The 18,700-nt window shown below is 37.6% G+C and overlaps 1 protein-coding gene across 1 annotated transcript in view; it reads right to left on the reverse strand.

Moving 5' to 3' along the window:
• Positions 1-2,007: 2,007 nt before the first annotated feature.
• CUL1 (cullin 1) overlaps positions 2,008-18,700 on the reverse strand; it is a 52,362-nt gene continuing 35,669 nt past the window's right edge. Inside the window, exons 9-22 of the mRNA XM_066557092.1 lie at positions 15,516-15,646; positions 12,701-12,808; positions 12,495-12,601; positions 11,308-11,356; positions 10,785-10,916; positions 10,130-10,247; positions 9,102-9,178; positions 8,220-8,351; positions 7,321-7,413; positions 6,091-6,138; positions 5,916-5,998; positions 4,351-4,456; positions 3,474-3,587; positions 2,008-2,549 (exon numbers count right to left, since the gene is read on the reverse strand). Of these exons, the coding sequence (XP_066413189.1) occupies positions 2,469-2,549; positions 3,474-3,587; positions 4,351-4,456; positions 5,916-5,998; positions 6,091-6,138; positions 7,321-7,413; positions 8,220-8,351; positions 9,102-9,178; positions 10,130-10,247; positions 10,785-10,916; positions 11,308-11,356; positions 12,495-12,601; positions 12,701-12,808; positions 15,516-15,646 (1,379 nt within the window). The 3' untranslated portion in view covers positions 2,008-2,468. The remainder of the gene's footprint in view (positions 2,550-3,473; positions 3,588-4,350; positions 4,457-5,915; positions 5,999-6,090; positions 6,139-7,320; positions 7,414-8,219; positions 8,352-9,101; positions 9,179-10,129; positions 10,248-10,784; positions 10,917-11,307; positions 11,357-12,494; positions 12,602-12,700; positions 12,809-15,515; positions 15,647-18,700) is intronic.

Genomic DNA, 18,700 nt, shown 5'->3' on the forward strand with positions numbered 1-18,700 from the left:
TTTTTACTGGCATTGAGTTGGAATTTTGTGTCAGCCCCTTGAGAAAGCAATGTGAATTTAACCTGTAACTTCTGTGCAAAGGCAGCTCCATATTTGTCTCCTTCTGTTACTCTGGGTCAGGTTTAAGATCAGTGTGAAGATGGAAACAGTGTAGATGGCAGTCAGGTGATTGGTGCTGCAGTGCCTAGGTGAGACAGGGGTGGTCTTGCAGTTTCTCAGCTTCCCTTGGATGCAGCTACATCCAAGTTCTGTGGAGTAAGGGCTGCAGCCCAGAAACTTCTGCAAGTGCCAGAGTAGCTGTGATTTCTGTGACAAACACTACTTTCAAGACAAAGCTGTGGTACAAGGTGCCCTCACTGTGGCTTCTCTGAAGCACCAAACTGAATGATAAATACAACAGTAACTACACCTGTGTTAAAAAGTTAAGAGATGCAGAAGAGAAATGCATAGTTTTCATCCAGAAACATTTACACTGCAGTTAGATTGTACAGGGCTACCACATCTATTTCTTACTTGCTAGTGGATGTGAACTCTGCAGCCTTTTGTGAAGTAGAACACAATGCTCTGGTCAAACCAGTTGGAGTGGGAGGGCACAGGGTGGCATTATTATCACACTGAGTCCATGAAATCCTGTCCATGGTGACCAGTTATCTGCTGCACTGAGGGGGATCCAAGCTGAGTTCATCTCTTCTGCTTTCACACTCCATGTACAGCAGGCAGCTATCACATGCCCTCCACCTTGGTGGTGGCCCAAGTAAGAACTAAGAGTTCATGAGGAAAAGAACAGTCCAAAAGTATAAGCCTGATTTTCTCCCTCCTAAGGAAGAGCACAGCTCCTGGTCTGAAGGATGCACAGTACACAAAGCACTGCTTTAACCGGCCGAGGGCTTTGAAAGGCAGCTCGGAGCAGGTGATTTCTGGCCTTCCAACTAAGAAAGGAGTTCAGGTTGCCTCTTTGTCATCATAGCACACACATCCTGCTAAAGAAATCTTATTAGCCCTGAACTTTCTGCAAGAAGGGGTTTACAAAAACAAAACAGCATCTTAGGAAAAGAAAAAATTAAGAGGCATCACTAGTTCCATTCTTCTAAATTTCCAAAAGCAACTTTGAGCAGCAAGATGCTTCTATTTCCCCTAATGGCAATCTTTAGCTCTTTCAGAACAGAAATAGCAAGCGTACAAAATGATGACACCCCTCTCTTCTAGCACTGCTCAGGTTTTTTTTAACCCAGAGTTCAACTGTTACCATTTCCCTCAAGAGAGAAACATTAGCAAACACGAAGCCTGGCTCCTTTCCTGCGAGAAGAAACACTGAACAAAAGCACAGTTTGCATAAAGGGTAAAATGACTACAGAAGTTCTTTTCATGATCAAGATTAGAAAATATAGATTACCAATAGTGAGAGCTGTGAGGATGGCAGCATTGTGCTTGTAGCATATGAACGCCAATACTCATTTCATAAAATGTTGTGAGAAGAATGGAATGAGGCCTGGTCAATCAAGGTATGTCTAGTAACACTTTAAAGTATTTTAATTCCCATCAAAGGTTGCATTTAATGGGATTTGTTCTTCAAGAACACACTCAATTTTCTGTTCCAGTCAAAGAAATGGGCAGCCTAAACCTCCTTTGTTCTAGGCAGCATTTATGCAAGGGTGATGCACTTTATAGCACAATGAGCAATATTAAAACCAGCTCCAAGTTCAGATGACCAAGCATTGCCACATATATTTTGAGCATTTTTCTGTTCTGCATATCTTGTGAAATCATCACAAATTTCTTTTATTTTCAAAGTGCAGACATTTCCTCTTCAAAAAGAAGTAACATGCACAGATAATGATAGGTGACAGTATCTTTAAGAACACTTTGTTCTCTGAAGCACCAGAAAATGGGGAGGAAAAGCAAAACGAATTTCTAATAGCTTTCATAACCATTATACCTTTTATTTACATTTAGAAAGATAAGTCATGAAACTTAAAACAATAAAACCAAATGCAACTTGTACAGAAATCTTTTAAATTTTTTTTATTATTTATCACACATTAAAAAATGAAACACACTATACAAATGGTTTTTCATAGCAGATTACACATGGGTCCATTCAGACTCGCTCTCCAAGTGCTGCCAACATGTATAAGTGCTGCCTGTGATGGCAGCTGTTTATCATATAGCCAATGTATTGATTTAAATGCAGTAGCATGCAACCCTTAAATGAGAAGGGTCTGATTCCTTTCTGTTCTTAAATTAGGTTAAATGGCATTGGTGTCCATATTTACATACTTGAAATGTATCAATCCTGAGCAGTTCTGATGTAAATCTGAGACTGGCTGATGGAGTCCTGGTCTCAGTCATTAAAAAGGGAGGTCCAAATGGCAGCAGGGTGGCTGCTATGAAGTTCTGTTGCTTTCATTCTTTCCATCACATACCTACTTGCCGAGTGTCACACAGTCAGGTCATTGCTAATAAAAATGCTAAGCCAAGTAACTGTAGGTGTCCTTCTCACCATCTACACGTTCCAAGTATTCCTTCTCAATGAGGATGTCGATGCATTTCTGTGGGAGGAACAGAACAGAGGTAAGCTGTGGGACATGGGCATAAAAGCCCTCTCTGGGGTTGCTCCAAACTTTGATTTTGACCCCCCAAGGGAGTTCCCTGGCAAACAGAGGATGGGAATAGGCAAAGGACACAAACCACAGCAGTTCACTCTCCTCTTTCTGACCACATCCAAGCAGAAGGCTTTGCTAATCCACTAAACTGAACTGCACTTACTGGATGCCATTCCAGGGGTGTGACTGGGAGATCATCAATATGCTGAACAACTTCATAGTAAGACAGCAAATAAAAAATTACACCAAGATGCAGAGAGCTTATGTAAGGTCATGAAAGAGCAGCAGCAGTGAGGGGCTCTCTGTGTAACTGCCCTGGTGCCAGTTTATGCAACTGCTGTCACTGCCTGTCCTTTGCCTCACCTACCCCTTAGTTGTGGATGTAACAACTGCTGGTGAGCTCACGTAAACAAACTGATGAAGAAATTAATATACATAAATGAATAATTAATATAATCAATATAATTATGAGTAAATAATTAAATACAATGCCCCCTTCCCCAGTGTTTTTACTGTAAAGGAAAGCAAGAAACTTCTATTGAGCTAACCCCAAGGCTGACTGTTGTCCCACAACTGGGAGAGCAGGAACAAAAGGTAAGCCTGGATCAAGGCCTATGGCAAGCTGACACTGATGTAAAAAGACACAATCTAGCTACTATTTTACCACCACTGTCAACAATGTGAAACACGGATAGTACCCTAAGAGAAATGCAATATTTCTGGTTAAAATATTTCCTACTTGCAACTCAAATCTGTCCTTGCCCATCCCATCTCCTTAGCTTTCCTTTTTAATTCAGAAGCATGTGTTTTGTCTGTGTATATACTCCTCACCTCCTGGAATCCAGGTTCAGAGATGTGGGTCTCACATACCTTAATTACAGGAACTCGTGGCTTGAACCTTGAGGACAGCTGTGTTAGCACTTCTCCAAGCAGTTGCTGGTGTTTTAGAACCTTCCTCATTTTCATGATTCTCACAATAGCAGCCTGCACAGCAAAGTTGGGAAGGTGTGTTTAGGAGCAAAGTACTTGTCCCTCTGTGTAGAGCCATTTAACTCCTCTAGATCATGTCTGCCCCTGCAGAAGCACCACCACCACCAACTCGAGCACCAGACAGGGAGAAGCTTGCCCATGAGTGTCAGCTACTCACACAGACTTCAAGAACTCAGAGTCTCCACAGCACAGTCATCAAAAGTGGTTTTGACACATGAATTTTTAGAACTGTGCTTACAGTCAGTCAGTCATAATAATAATAGCACCAACTGGTAACAAGAGCCACACAAAACTGCTTGTGTAGCAAAAAGCCTTCTTTATATATTTAACCTTACTGTGACACTGTCTTAGTGGTACATCTCTATTTCCTTCCCCTGCCTCTCAAGTGGATTCCAAATGAGCTGATATAAAACCACTGCTGATTTCCTACTACCTGGGTATTGCTATTTTTTTATTATTCAGTTTTCACCCAGGACAAGGTCTGGTGAATGTGTATCCAAGGAACCCAAACACTCATCAACATCAGGTTAGAAAAATGTGAATGAACACATCCTGTCTGTAGAAGTGCCTTCCTCCAGTTTCTACTACAGATTCAAATGCCTTTAATAATATTTTAAATACATTTTTTCAACTCTAATGTAGTTAGAGCAATGTAGTTGTCTTCTATAAAAGTTAGGAAAACCCTACAGTAAGCTTCATTAAATGATTACACAGATGTGATTCTGAGTTCATGACAGCATGCTGCAATAAAACTCACCTGAATCAGTAGTTTCCTGTCTTCCTCTATATTTTTGTGTGTAGTTTCTTGCTCCTGCTTCTGTTCAGTCTTCATTGGCACATTGATGTTTACCCTTAATTTTTTGCTGTAAAGAAAAGCAGAAGTTAATGAACAATTAGACTGTTTAAAAACCTAAGAAACACAGAAAAAACTCCAAACAAAACCCAACTCCAGAATAAAAGCCACAGCATCATTAATTACTTTACAACAATACAGGACTTTGGCTCTTCTGAAAACTTTAGACGCTCTTCTTCAAGATAAAAAACTTAAAGTAAAAATAAAGAATAGCCACAACCAACCAATGAAACAAAATACCTTTCTGGTGGGTCCCTGTGTATCTCACAGCTTAGTGAGATGCTTAACCCAGCCTAGTGATCTGTGTAACTAGCACTGTACAGTTACGCTGTATTCAAAATATTTCTGTGTGTAGTAAGAAGCTTGGAGTCAGTGAAAGGGCAAAGGAAGTCAATGGAAACAGAATCACCTTTCTGATTTACAGACTGGATTCTGACCATAATGTGGAGAAATCTGTTTGTTCTGTGGACCTGGGCTCTGCCTTTCTTTCAGACTCCCTGGCACTGAGAGCTGTGCTGAGGTGAGCCCACTGCCACATGTGGCCACTCAAGACAAGGTCCTGTGTCACAAGTGGGGAGCAAACCTCAGCATCAGAGCACCAGGGAGCACAGGGCTCTGCTCAGCCTGTCAGCTGCATTGTTATTTATTTAGCACAGTGCTCTCCATCATAAATTGGGAACCAGCTGCTGCACAATGCAGCAACACTGAGCTGTTTCCATCACTGCATTAATGCAACAGACCATGAATTCTCAAACCTTTAATTTGGTAAAGGGGGACAGAAAGCAGATAAAGGGTGAGGTACAAGAAAAGGTTTTAAAATGTTTCTTTCACCTGAGATCTTATCTTCAGGAAGCACTGAACTCCTCACTGAATTTATGTGTGTTTATATCTATGCTCTGGTAAGCATGATAAGAAGTACCACAGTGCTGTAAACAGCTTAAAATACACAACTGTTTAAAGTAAGTAATAAAACCTACTGAAAATTGTGTTTATTAAGTCTTCAAATCACTGTACACAGTGTGGTTATAAAACAAGCCTGATCTTCTCATGTTAGCAGTAGTGGATGAACATTTATGTCTTTGACCTTTGCTGGTCACTGGACACTACTGTAACCTTATAAAATATCATGGATTTGCTGAGTGCTTGTGAGTAACACCATGGCAAAATGGCAGCACTTGAATAATTTATTCAAGAATTAGACAAGAATCGAGGAACAAAAAGGACACATGAAAATACATCAGGCCTTGACTTTATTTTATGACTTAATGACAAAGTCAAAGCCTAAGGGCTGAAATCACACCCATCCCCCACCACTCACGAGCCCCTTCCCTTAATGCTGGTACATATTGGATCTACATTTGAATTGGCACTTGAACCCCAAAGCTTTCATCCCAAGTATATTAGGTTTCACCCAGATTTTGAAAGCAGAGGATGCTACCCATTACATTGAAGTGATGCATGCTGCTTACTTTTTGTAACCAAGATACAGCTTTATTAAAGTATCAGGTTTTAACTCCACTTCATCAACATTTGCATTTTCATCTTCCAAAACCTGCAATAAATAAACAAACAAATAAATAAACAAATAAATAGTGTAACATATTTCACTGTATGTTAAGGTCATAACAAAGCAAGAGTACTTACAAGCAATTTTGATTTCAACAGTATCTGTAGAACTTGTGCCAAGATATCCTACAAAATTATAAAAAACATTATCAGTAGAGATAGACAGCACCTTTGTCTAACTTAAAAACTTGAACAAGAATGAACATATTTAGACTAAGAACTAACAAGTGCAGAACACTGCAAAATGAGGGGGCAAGAAAAAGCAGTAAAAACTAAGTTCACAGAAATAAAACAATGTCCTTTTTGGGTGTTATGACATATCCCCCTTGTGGTTGGTCAAATATCAGAAAATTCTTGAGAAATACTAATTCCAAGCAAGAGATTTTTCCAGTTGCAGCTTTAGAAACTATTTTGAAAGCAGATTTATATGCCTAAGAAATAATTTTTCCCAAACCACGCAAATATACATACCATGGCAAGCTTAAACTTCAGAAAGCAAGCACTCTCTGCTTTCTGATTAACATATTTTTATTTTAACAGGGATCAGTTCTGGTTGCTGTTGCTGGTTGCTCCCCCAGAAGGCTACTGGAAATATTCTGTGCAGGCCTGCAAAGCTGCTCTTTTACTACAGTCTGTAATAAATGGCAACCCCCTAAGACTTCTGGGTTTGCTGTAATCCATCAGCAACAATAATTTCTAGGTATGCATTTCTAGAAGTAAAGATCCTACTGAAGAGGAATAACTAACTTTCCAGAAGTCAGAGCAGACTTGATTCAAACCAACTGCTAAAGGTCAAATAAATGTCAAATTGTGGGCCACAAAGCCTGCTTGGGAAGAAAAGGAGGGAACCTTTTCCACAGGAGAGAGTTGGCCAATGAACTGCAGATTTACTATGTTCATGTAAAAAAGCCTTGAGATATAAAAGAATGACAGATGCATAGATCAATCATTTAAGGAAAATGCTGGTTTTGCTAAAATGTTGTCTTTTAACATTAAAATGTATGCATTGAAACACTGAAAACTTCTACCCAGAGCTCAGCAGGAAGCTAGACAATTCACTCCAGTCATGAAAAGGCATGTGCATGCACTAAGACTCATTAGAAGACCGTTATAAGAAGGCAGTTATGATTACAGGAAAGTAAACCAGGAAAGTGAATTGACCAAGAACAGAGCACATCTGTCTCCTTTGGGACAGAAACTGGTTCTGGCTCCAAGCATGTGTAATCCAAATTTCTTATGATAGCAGGAAAAGCCCTGAAGACCAAAAACTTGCTCACAAGAGTGTGGTAAAACATGCAAAGTCACTACCATTTTTATTTGAGTACTGTCTGTCAGCTGCTGCACGGTGTAGGCATCTTCTGTGTTGTACTGCAGTAAAATCGCCATCTGGAATGTGGATGCCTGACAAATCCAAAAACAAAGAACAGAGGGGAGAGGGGGGAAATCAAAAAATGAGAACTTACAAACACTTTCTGAATTTGAACAGCCAAATACACCAGTAAACATATATACTGGAATATTTGGACAACAGAGAATACCCAAGTGGTGCTAATAAAATCAAAAATAAAAAATTAAATGTTGCTTTTACAACCAGAACTCCCCCTTCCAGCATTATCTAAACATGAACCCCAGGATTAGAATCATTTAGCTTGCTTCAGACACTCCATCAAATTGTCTATTATGGCATCAAAGCATTATCCTTGTATTTGCCAATATAGTTTTAAGTTGTTTTCCTCTGTCACTCCAACTCTTGCCCATTTAATCTGCATTATACCCAATATAGCCTATTGAATTCATCCTCACAACCCTCCCAACTCAAGCAGAATAATGAAACTAAATTTATACACCAAGCAGCTATCAGTAGCTTATCCACCTCTACCATCACAGGGTTAACCTATGATGACAAGGTCAAAGTCTGACATTATCTTGTTTCTTTGCCCATCTACTTTTTGAGAGAAAGCAGACAGGAAAGTGTAAGCAGCATGAGATCCTAGGCAAAGACGTTGCATTTATCTCACAAAATGCATTTCAATGCCTGTTTAAACCACAGGCAATGTGTTCCATTTCCTAAGTCCTAATTTTAAACACAGATCTTTAGTATCAGTATAGTAAATAAAATAAACATACAATAAAGGTTCTACTGGCTGCATCCAGTCCTCTGAAAACAACCATCATCAAGTGTTTCTATTGCTATGACTTGTCCTTACCTGTAATGTGTATCTATTTTTGAAACAGTTGGTAACCAATTCCCCTTTGGACAGCTGATACAACCATGTTAATTTTCTTCCACTGTGACGACTGGCATAAAATGCAGTAAATCTCTGATAGCTCCGTTCTAACTGTATAAAAACATCAATAAATAAATAAAGTATTATTTACCTTCCTTTACCATTACTAGAACATGCTATGGAAGCAAAAGGGGATCATCAAATCTGATCACCCTCAACCACCACGTTGTCTAAATAGCCCAAATGGAAACTTAAAGTATTCAAATTTGGCAGACTGGATGAAAAATTTCCCTCTGTTATAAATTTCCCCTTTAGAATATCATTAACAGTACAAATGTAAACAGGCATTTAAGGTTCATTCTTCCTTTTATGATACATTAAGCATGGCTAGAAAAGCAATTTGTTTTAACCACCTTCATCCTCCAAGTAACAGCATTAAATTTATTTCTCATGTTAAATATTCATGTCTTTTTTCTGGAGAAGCACTCAGCAGAAAACTGATTATAATATCTAAAGATTTTACTGGGCAAAGCTGATGCAATGGTATGAAAAGGTTTCTTAAATTAAGTAAACCCAGAAAAATGTACTAACAAAGATTTGCTTTCGTTGCTGTTGAATATTTTGAAGAAACATTCATTAACCAGGGAGTTTTCACGGGAAAGATACGAAAACACATATTTCACACAGTTCCCTCCTACTACCTTACTCAATTATCTTGTTCCAAATATCCTCAGGCCAAATAGGCAAATAACAGAGACAAAATCTTCTCTGATACATAACAGAATGGAAGGAGACAGCCTTGTAAAAAAATTTCTCTCATGATCATTCCATGCTCAGATGAACCAAGAGCAAGTGCCTCACCTCAGATGGCAGAGCAAACGTACAGGACTGCTGGAAGGGCCACGATCCAGAACTCAGCACTTGGATGCTGAAATCCACTGAAAGAGAGGTGAAGAGGATGAGCTGCATTATCCCACTTTCTCCTAACTCCCTCTTCACACACAGTCCCAGTTCTAACACAGACATGTTTCTGGCTCACGGTCAAACTAACATGGTAAAAAATCATTAAGCACTATTTTATTTTTGTCAGAGCATAACCAAAGCTACTCATGAGAGATGTCACTAAAGTTGGAGAGCAGCGAGTTGGAGAGCAGATTTACTGTTACAGGCACTCAATCTTCTCTTATTTGGAGAAGTCACTACTCTGTTTCTATCCCTACAATGAGTTTCTCTTTTAACACAGAAGTGTGAAAATTTTAAGTGTTCATCATCGCTCCACAATACACAACTGCAAGAACAGACCTTTCACAACTTGTAAGGCATTTTGGTCAAGTATGAATAATACAAAAACTAAGTAAAATTTAAACCTGATGATACACAACTCTAATTGTAATCTAAGAAATAATTATCAGTTCTTGACAGAATTTGGTTTAATGTGCTTCAGTTGAAAAGGAAAGCATAAAAAGGTGATAGGGGCATCTAACAACCTAGAACACAATATACTTTTATCCTTAATACTGTCACATAAATCTAAGTACTAAGCAGCTAAAAATCAAAACTGTTTAAAGAAAAACATCTCTCCAATCAAACATAAAAAAAGAAAAAAAAAAAAAAGATGAGACAGTATTCAATTTAATTTAGTTATGTACCTAAACATGAGCTCTAAAATCAGGAGAAGGCTACTCAGAAAATAAATAAAGAGCTACTAGAAGACAAAGAGCAGACCTAGAATTTAAAGACCTAATTTAAACATCCCAGCTATCATGGTCAGAAAAACACTAATTTGTGGCAGTATGAGTAAGTCAAATATTTCCCTCACACACTTAGTTCTGCAGAAATAAGAGGAAGCTGTACTATGCAACAGTAACTTAGGTAAAGGTGTTACTTACAATCTAATGGTTCTGAATTGGTCAGGTGCTTTTTAAACTGCTCATTCAAGTCCTTGCTTACACCAATATCTTGGAACATCCGCTGCAGCTTGGAGGTATACTCAAAACCACAAGCTTGCTGTATTTAAAAGCACAGATACATCAGCAAGACACATTTTGGACACAGGCTAATGAAGAGAACAAAGTGTTGGAACTTATTTCCTTAACAGAAGATGTACAAAGTTCCATATTTCCCTCACTCAAAGTGCCCATCCCCCCTGGAATATGAGCTTTACCTTCCATTGAAAACTGACAAAAATTTTGTTTAAAAATTAAGCAAAACACAATGAAACAGACTACTCAAAGGGTAGTCAACTGTATTTTGCTTAACTCTGCCTAAATATGGTTAAAAAAATTAGGCTACTTTTCAGTACTCATTCCCTTGAATAATTAAATCCATGTCATTCATTTGGCTAAGAATAATTAAGCTTAGCTCCAGCAGGCAGACATGCACTAGAAGTTCCCATGATTTAAAAAAACAAACAAACAAAACACCATAGGTTGTGTATTTTTCTGTGCATAAAATAAACAAATGAAAGGATGCATGTCAATGCTTTCCAAAACAGTGTGAAGATCTGCAAGGCAGTAGATCATGGGACACTCATGGAATACTCACTTTTAGTTTGGAGATCATGCTTGCCTCAGCATCATCACTAGCACTGTTTTGATGCACAAGTCTCTTTGCCAGCATTTTAGCATAGAATTTTTGAAACACATCCTTATCCTCAATGTACTTGAAGACAACCATCTGGAAAAGCCAAGATAATTTGTAAGGGAAAAATATTTAAACATTTGTCTTGAAAAAGATGTAGCAGAAACTACTTAATTTGCACCTAAATTTTAAAGATTGGGGTTGTTTTTGGCTTTTTTGAGAGAAGGTGGAGGGACTGGTGGAGTTTGCTTTAAATATGGATACTATTTTAAAACACGAACTGTATATTCCACATGTAGAGCATATTATATATATGTGGATATATAATGATATAAAAAGATGTCATGGAAATGATACATTTTATATGCATATACAGAATAAGCAAAAGCATAGCTTCAATATAGCCACTTCAAATCTGCTGTAAAGGGTTTTTTAATAAACAAAACAAAATTTTTTTATATTTTATATGTATTTATAGACATCTTACCACTTGATTGAGTGTATCTTCCAATTCTGCTTCTTCTGGATTCTTTGAGCTGCAATTAAAGAAGTGCATTTTTAATGAGTCCCAAACCAGAATTAAACCAACATATGGATGCATATGGAAGCTTTAGAAATAAAAGAATGCAAATTTGAGTAGTTCTGGGATCAAAGGCTCTTTAAAGAGAAAACAATGTAATGAAGTGAACAGTTCACTGCTCCACCTGTCAGTAATTCAATTCTGAAGTTCCCAAATGTCACAGGCTGAAGTCCTGGACCATGACTTGCTTGGGACTTGCTGGTAGCCTGGTATTTCTCAGGATTTATGAGCTTAAACATGGACTTCTCTCTTCCTGATGCTAAATGCTATCTTTATCTCTTATCTTAGATAGTACAGTGAGAAGAAACCAGGTCACAGAGCTAGGACTTGACTGGGTAAAAGCTCAGGTGGCACCACACTGTCTTCCTCCATCTCACATTTGTTCACCAGGTAAACCCCAAATCTACCCTGCACACAGTCAGTAGTTGTACAGGAGAAAATAAACCCTTTGCTGAATGAAGGAGGAGATGGGAAAGAGAAAAGTGAGCAAGTTCTCCCATTTTTGGGTTGTTTGGTGGTGGCATTTTTTCCTCTGCCAAAACAACTAGAAATGGGACAAAACTGACACCAATTCAGTATGAACTGAACTGATACCAACTCAGCGTATGAGCTACTGAACCATTTAAAGCCAAATACCTTGAATTAAAATATGAACTATGAAAGGTCAGAAAGCAGTTTTTCTCCTCAATTTCTGCCCAGATAGAAGAAGATATAGAAAAAACAAAAGGGGGGAAGCAACAGTTTTAATGGAAAAAGGGAATGTGCATCTCTTTACAAGGTACAACCCAATTTAAGTTTTTCAGTGTAAAAACCCCTACCTGAAACCCCTCCTTCAAGTTTTACTGAAAAACAAAAACTTAAGATTCCTATAAGGCAAGAAAGATTTGCTTATTTTCTCCACTTTTCCTTAAAAAGAGTACCAAACAACACAACGTTTAGGAATGGTCCTGCTGAAATTTTTGCATCCAGAATTTGATAAAATTAATTTCTTGCAAAGTGAAGTTGTGCTTCTAAAGACAGTATAAAACTTCATAGGCTAAGACCTTTTAAAATAAAAGTCAACATGAAATAATCATTTGTCTTTGAGGACATACCTTTTCTTTAGTAAAGAGTCACAGTATCGTGCCAGTAGCTCTGGGGATTTACTGGATGATTGAGCCATTTTTGTTACAGCATTATTATTTATAAATCGACCACAAGCCTATAAATCACAAAAGACAGTGAAATTTTGGGAGACAATTTTTTAAATTTTTTATGGAAAAAAAAACCAAGTCCAGTACCTGCCACTACATGCACTTACTTTGTCTAGTGCAGCCACGAAGCCAGCATCATTGTTGAATGCAGACATGACTAAAGCGTTGTACTTCTTATGGACATCCAACACTGTCTGTACATACATTTTTGGATCCTGCAATAAGGAGAGACTGGATTTTGCAACCTGTTGACTTTCTGCTTTCGACTTCCTTCAAAATGGAGCAATTCACTGGCCCAAGAAAATTTGTGTGGAGAAAGTCTATGAAGTATTAGAAACATTTTAAAGGTAAAGCAGTACCCAGACTAGTTCAGGTCCTATGTCCAGGACTGACTCATGTTACTGCAAGCTTTCATTTACAGCAAGCAGAGTGCAGAGTGTACCACATGACACAAAAGACAACAAAGTATTTACTCAACCACTGCAAACATTTTCAAAGACCTAAACTTGCTTCAAATCACACTTGTGAGAGCTGGACAATCATAAAGTGGCAGCTGCTATAGAGGAAAATCTCTGTAGTAAGAATGTGACTAGTGTAAATCCAGTTGGTACAACTTAGTACAGACACCTCAGTCATTGGCAGCACTTAAAAACGATGTTCTCAGCACCTGGTGGCAGCCAAGTGCCAATAAACATCAAGCTTACTGTACTCAGACTGAGTTCTTTGTGCAGTTACTGATCTTTGTTTCTCAATAAAGATGGAGTGGAGGCAAGGAGTAGGGACAATGATGGGCAAGTAAATCATCAGGCACACAGGACAGCTACTACTACACAACAGACCAAAAAAGGCTAAAAGTCTTCAATTTGGAGATCAGAAGTTCTTGTTGGCTAGAAATGGTGGAATATGAGCAGGGTTTTATCAGGATCCTGAAAAACATTACCTGTTGCCACTGAAGACAGACACAGACTACCATGGACCACCAATCTCATGCCATGCTTGAGACAAAGAACTGAGATTATTGAGAACTTCTGAGATAAGGAATGCAAGTGGATTTGAAGGACATTCAGAAAAGTACTGATTACAAGGACTAAAAAAAACAACAAACAAAAGGTACAAAAAGCAGCCAATCTTCTGACTGAAAAGCAGTCTTGTTAATACAGTTAACAGAGACTAGAGCACAAATCCTTCTGCATTAAAGTCTAAAATAGGTGAAATGAGACAGGGTGGTATGATTATTTCTCTGCACTGACTACAGAGAAAGTGAGAAGCATTTGTTCACTTGATTATCTGTTTAGACACAGTACAGGTAAATGAGGTTGGGAAGAATCAATCCTAAGTGTGATAGAGGACTAACAATGCAATGATGAATAGCAAATACAGTGGTGTGTGGGATATTGCAAGAAAAGGCAAGATGGTTCCCAAGGGTAACAGCCAGAGATACTACTTCATATGAAAATGAAGAGCAAATGTGTGGAATAAGGAACAAAAGAGAAAGATGTGGAAACAAGAAAAAGTGTCAGAGGCAGGAAGAGTTTTGTAAATGGTTGGAGTCAACTAATACATGCAAATCTTGGACCTCCTCTCTCTGAAAGATGAAATAATTCCTGGAGAAAGAGCTTTCATTTTTTTTTTGGTGGCCTAATTCTTCAAGGCCTAAGCAGGAAAAAACCTCAAGAGTGATGACCACTAGGGGATGTGTAAACCATGGAGCAGATCTGATCTCAAAATTCACAGAGACACCTACAAATGAAACTGAAGATTCCTGAACTTGCTTCAAGATTACTTTATGATTCATAAAAGATCAACACTGCTAAAAAACTGTGCACTTCAAACGACAGAAAAGAACAACAGACACTACACCCTTCAATACAGATTACTGCTTTAGTATGAAGCTATTTCAAGAACTTCTCAGGAAAGCAGTAAGTTAAAATAAACTTTGTCAAAAATCTAAGTTAATCATAGAATCATAGTGTATAGGGACCCACAAGGATCATCAAAGTCCAGCCTCTGGCTCTGCACAGTTTCACCCTGAGAATCACACTAATGATGGTATTATCAGTGACAATGCCTGAGAGCATTTTCCAAGCACTTCTTGAATTCCACTTTAAATTTAATTTACCAGAATCTATATTCTATCCTGATCTTGCTTTGTGCTGTGTTTCGTTCTTTCTTTTCCCCTGGGAAACATCATATTGTCCATAGAGAAGAAGGTTGGCAAAAGCTTTAAAAAAACTTCATGTTGCCAAGATGCAACCCTAATCAATACAAAATCAAGTCTGAAATTACAATTACGGGATAAAAATTGAAAAAGCAGCCTTTCCAAAGACCTGATCTCCTCCTTATATTGTGACCTTTCCAACCATTTCAGTTCCTTCTTCTTTTTCTATTTCTCATGCTTTTCCAAACAGAATAAAGACATTATCAAAAAACTCAAACCAACAGAAAATTTCTCTAGATAGTCCCATCCAAGGCAGAATTCCTTAAGACAATGAAAAGAATTACAGTCAACTGGAGATAATGCTTCTTGAAACAGTGGACTTTCAGGTGTACTTGTATTGTAAGTGCTGGGTATTGTATTTGCACAGCCAGCTTTCCAAGCAGCATGACATCCTGACAGAGAACAAAATCTCAGAAGGAAACTCACCCTCCCCCTCAAAACCAAACCAACAATCCCCACAACCCACCCAAACCAAACGAAAACCAAAAAAAAAACACCCCAAAGACCCCCAAAATTTAAAGAGTAGAAACAGAGTGATGTAAATTTTGTTTTAAACATTCTACCAACATTTGAGAATTGCCAAGTCCTTACAAATTAAATTAGCAAGAGGGAAAATGAACAAACTGGAAGTTTTATCAGGAAACATTCACTATCCTCTAATACAAGTGGCAGCACACAGAGACTTGTTTTGATGGGATACTTGCATTTAGTGCAGCTTCTCCACATTTCTCAATTGCAGCTAGACCCTGATTATGAATGTGAGTTTCCAAAAGTTTTTTCAGCTCTCCAAGGCCATCCTGGATTCGAGATACAAGGTTATACATGCGACCCAAGTCTGTAAAAGAGGAAAAAAAAAGGAAAGCTAACATCTCCCATCTGTACTGGCTATTACTTCAAATTCTCATTTACAAGTTGTCAATAGGAGCTAAACATCCACTGTCAACAAAAACACATATGCAACTGCTCCTGTAAAAAGCCAGAAAAAACGACAGTAAACGATTATACAGTACAGCAAACCTTTGCACTCACCTGGAAAACTAACACTAGTTAAAGAGAAGATAACCTGTTATACTAGGATCTACTTTTTACCTTCAGAATGCAACAAATCTCAAGAATAAAAACCCACAATTTGAATGGTAGAAAATTTACTTCTGATTTTTAGTTTTTGCAGGTTTAAAGCAATGATTTAAAAATGGTGTTAAACCTCTCTTATTTAAGTAACATTTTGAGGTGCTGTCATGAATTTGAGACTCTTATTAATGTTACTGCTGGCTGTGCTACGAGTATAACATTTTCCAGCTGACCACTGTTCTTTAAATCTTATTCTGAACAGCTCAGTTCTCAGATATCTAACTGACTTGTATTCTTGTACTCTAATTACTTGTAGCCCTTTGTATACCAACACTCTTACTTTGGGCAGCATCAGTGGTAACAGTTGGAAATTTAAAGCGAAATATTATGTGTTGATACAACCTTAGCAGGTAAATTGAAACGGTATAAATCAAATTTCCTTCAATAAAGCACTGTCAGTAAGAGACATCTCTTCAAAAAAAACAACTTTGACTGATTACCAGTAGTAATAATTGTATCTGGAAGAAAAAAGAGGTTCTGAAAAGCATTACAACAGAACCAATGATGGTGAAACTGCATGTCATTTCCTGTATGTTAAGGCTTCATATTAAAATCTCACCAGTTTTCAGCCAAGACTTTCCAAATCAATTAGCAATTCTGGAAAGTCTAATACTGAAGAGGGTTTTGGTTTTTATTATTTAGTTTCAACAGGATAGATACTTTGTATTTTCTGAGAGCAGAATTCTTAAAAAAAAAAAAAGGCAAACAATGAATTGTCCATAAACCAGGTCCACAAACCTGCCAGTCACCTCTTGCAATCTTGCCCTCACTGAGCAGGCACTCCAGTGAAACAGTAAACAATCAGATTATTTACTGTAAACTAAGGAGGATATTTCACCTTGTGGAACACATGGAAAGGTTGACAGCTGCATCTAGCTCTTCTCAGGTGCAAGGACTTCTCTGAAGGGCTTGTGAGCAATTTATTACCACCAGAGGATTATCAGATTAAACAAAACAGAGCTATCAATAAGCTGGTGCTCTACCTAACTCTGAAATACAACACAGAGTTTGATGCCTTCTAATACTGAAGGGATGACATTTCAGCTCAGTTAGGTTTCTGTATAACACTTTTCTTTCCTTAAAACTTCATCAAACTTAAACTTGCAGATTTGAAAACTAAACTTTTTTTTCTCTCTGTGAAAAACCATGATTGCAACCTGATGTTAACTTTTATAAGAACATATGAATACCCTACATAATTTTAGAAAAAAGGTAGGAAAATAATGCCACGCATAGATACAACAAGCTGCTGCTGTATTTACCCACAAACAAGTGTTCACAGGTTGGTTTATCAGGATGTCTGTGTTAGGTGAAATAAGGAAGAGATGCTACAAGGTCTCATAGGAGATTTGCATGGTAACTCCACCTACGTCATTACAGCCTTCTCCCAATAAACCCAATTATTTCCTACAGCTATTATACTGATGTGAGTATGTAACACATGAGGAATGTGTCCCACAACCTTTATAACCAGTTTATGCATTAGCTGCACAATGGATTAAAAAGTTACAGAACACCAAGAGGAGTGACCTGTAATATGATATTCTCAAACACAGTTTGCATGGAAGGACCTCAAAACCAGTGTATTTTCTTTTCAAGAGCAAAGCAATAAATATTTTAATCAAGAGCAACCTTTTATTGTAAGTTTAGGATAGTCTACCAAAGGCTATACTAGTATATCACAAATTGGAGAATGAACTGATTACTGTGATTAAAGAGTGAATTATCAGACTGGCACTGAAAATAAATTTTCTAATCTTGAAACCTCATGAATCTTAAAAAGGGCAAGGGAACTGCTACAATTTCCATAAGTGAAGCTTGATAACAGAAGAAAAAATATTTTGAAAAAGAAGAAAAAAATTAAGCATTTTAAAGAAAGTCTAGTTAATCTTAGAAATAATCCATATGAAAGTAAACCCAAAGATACAGAACTAGACAGTGCCCAAGACACAAGATACTTCTTTTCTTTTTTACCCTGACAAACTTATGGAATTGCATCACTATGGTAAGTGATTGTACTAAGGGTTCACATAACCTATGAGCTTGATAAAGTAGGAGGAAAAAAAAAAGTCTGTGAAGTTGTCCTGTGTCCAGAAAAAACTTTCTTTTTTGTTCTATTGCTATTTCAATTGTCAGAAGTCATTTAGTCATTTATGAAGTCATTTCACAAACCAACACCCATTAAAATCTCTTCCAATTATAGAGTAAATATTTACAAACACAAACAACATCTGACTCAAATACTAGTACAGATTATTTACATTTGAATCAGCCAACTTCTGACCCACTAATCATGCTCAATTGCCCTTTTTGATTTCAAAGCATCTCTTCATTATCAACATGACTATTTTAGATAGTAATAATTTGTAGTTGCTATTTTAAGACCAATATACAATGAGACAGAGTCATAGTTACAATTTAAAACTCTCAAATGAACAATTTTATCGTTAGTTACTTAACCACAGCTCTTTCCTTCTGCCCCTTTCATAAGAGCAGTATTTCAGCTATACAGCCACACTCAGACTTAAAATACAGATTTAATTAGTTCCCCAACTGGGAAATCAGAATCGTGATTCATCCTTATCATCTGCATGATCCACAGGAATTAGTTCTGGCTGTTATTCTGTGCTCTCTACAAACTCCTGAAGAAACTAATACAAACCAACACAACTGACAATTCCTTAAAGATACCTAAACTCTGATAATCTTCACTTATTTCAGTGGAAGTGTCGAAGAAGTCTTTATTCTATGTGTTCTC

The sequence above is a fragment of the Molothrus aeneus genome, chromosome 1 (assembly GCF_037042795.1).
Source record: "Molothrus aeneus isolate 106 chromosome 1, BPBGC_Maene_1.0, whole genome shotgun sequence".
Taxonomy (NCBI): Eukaryota; Metazoa; Chordata; class Aves; order Passeriformes; family Icteridae; genus Molothrus; species Molothrus aeneus.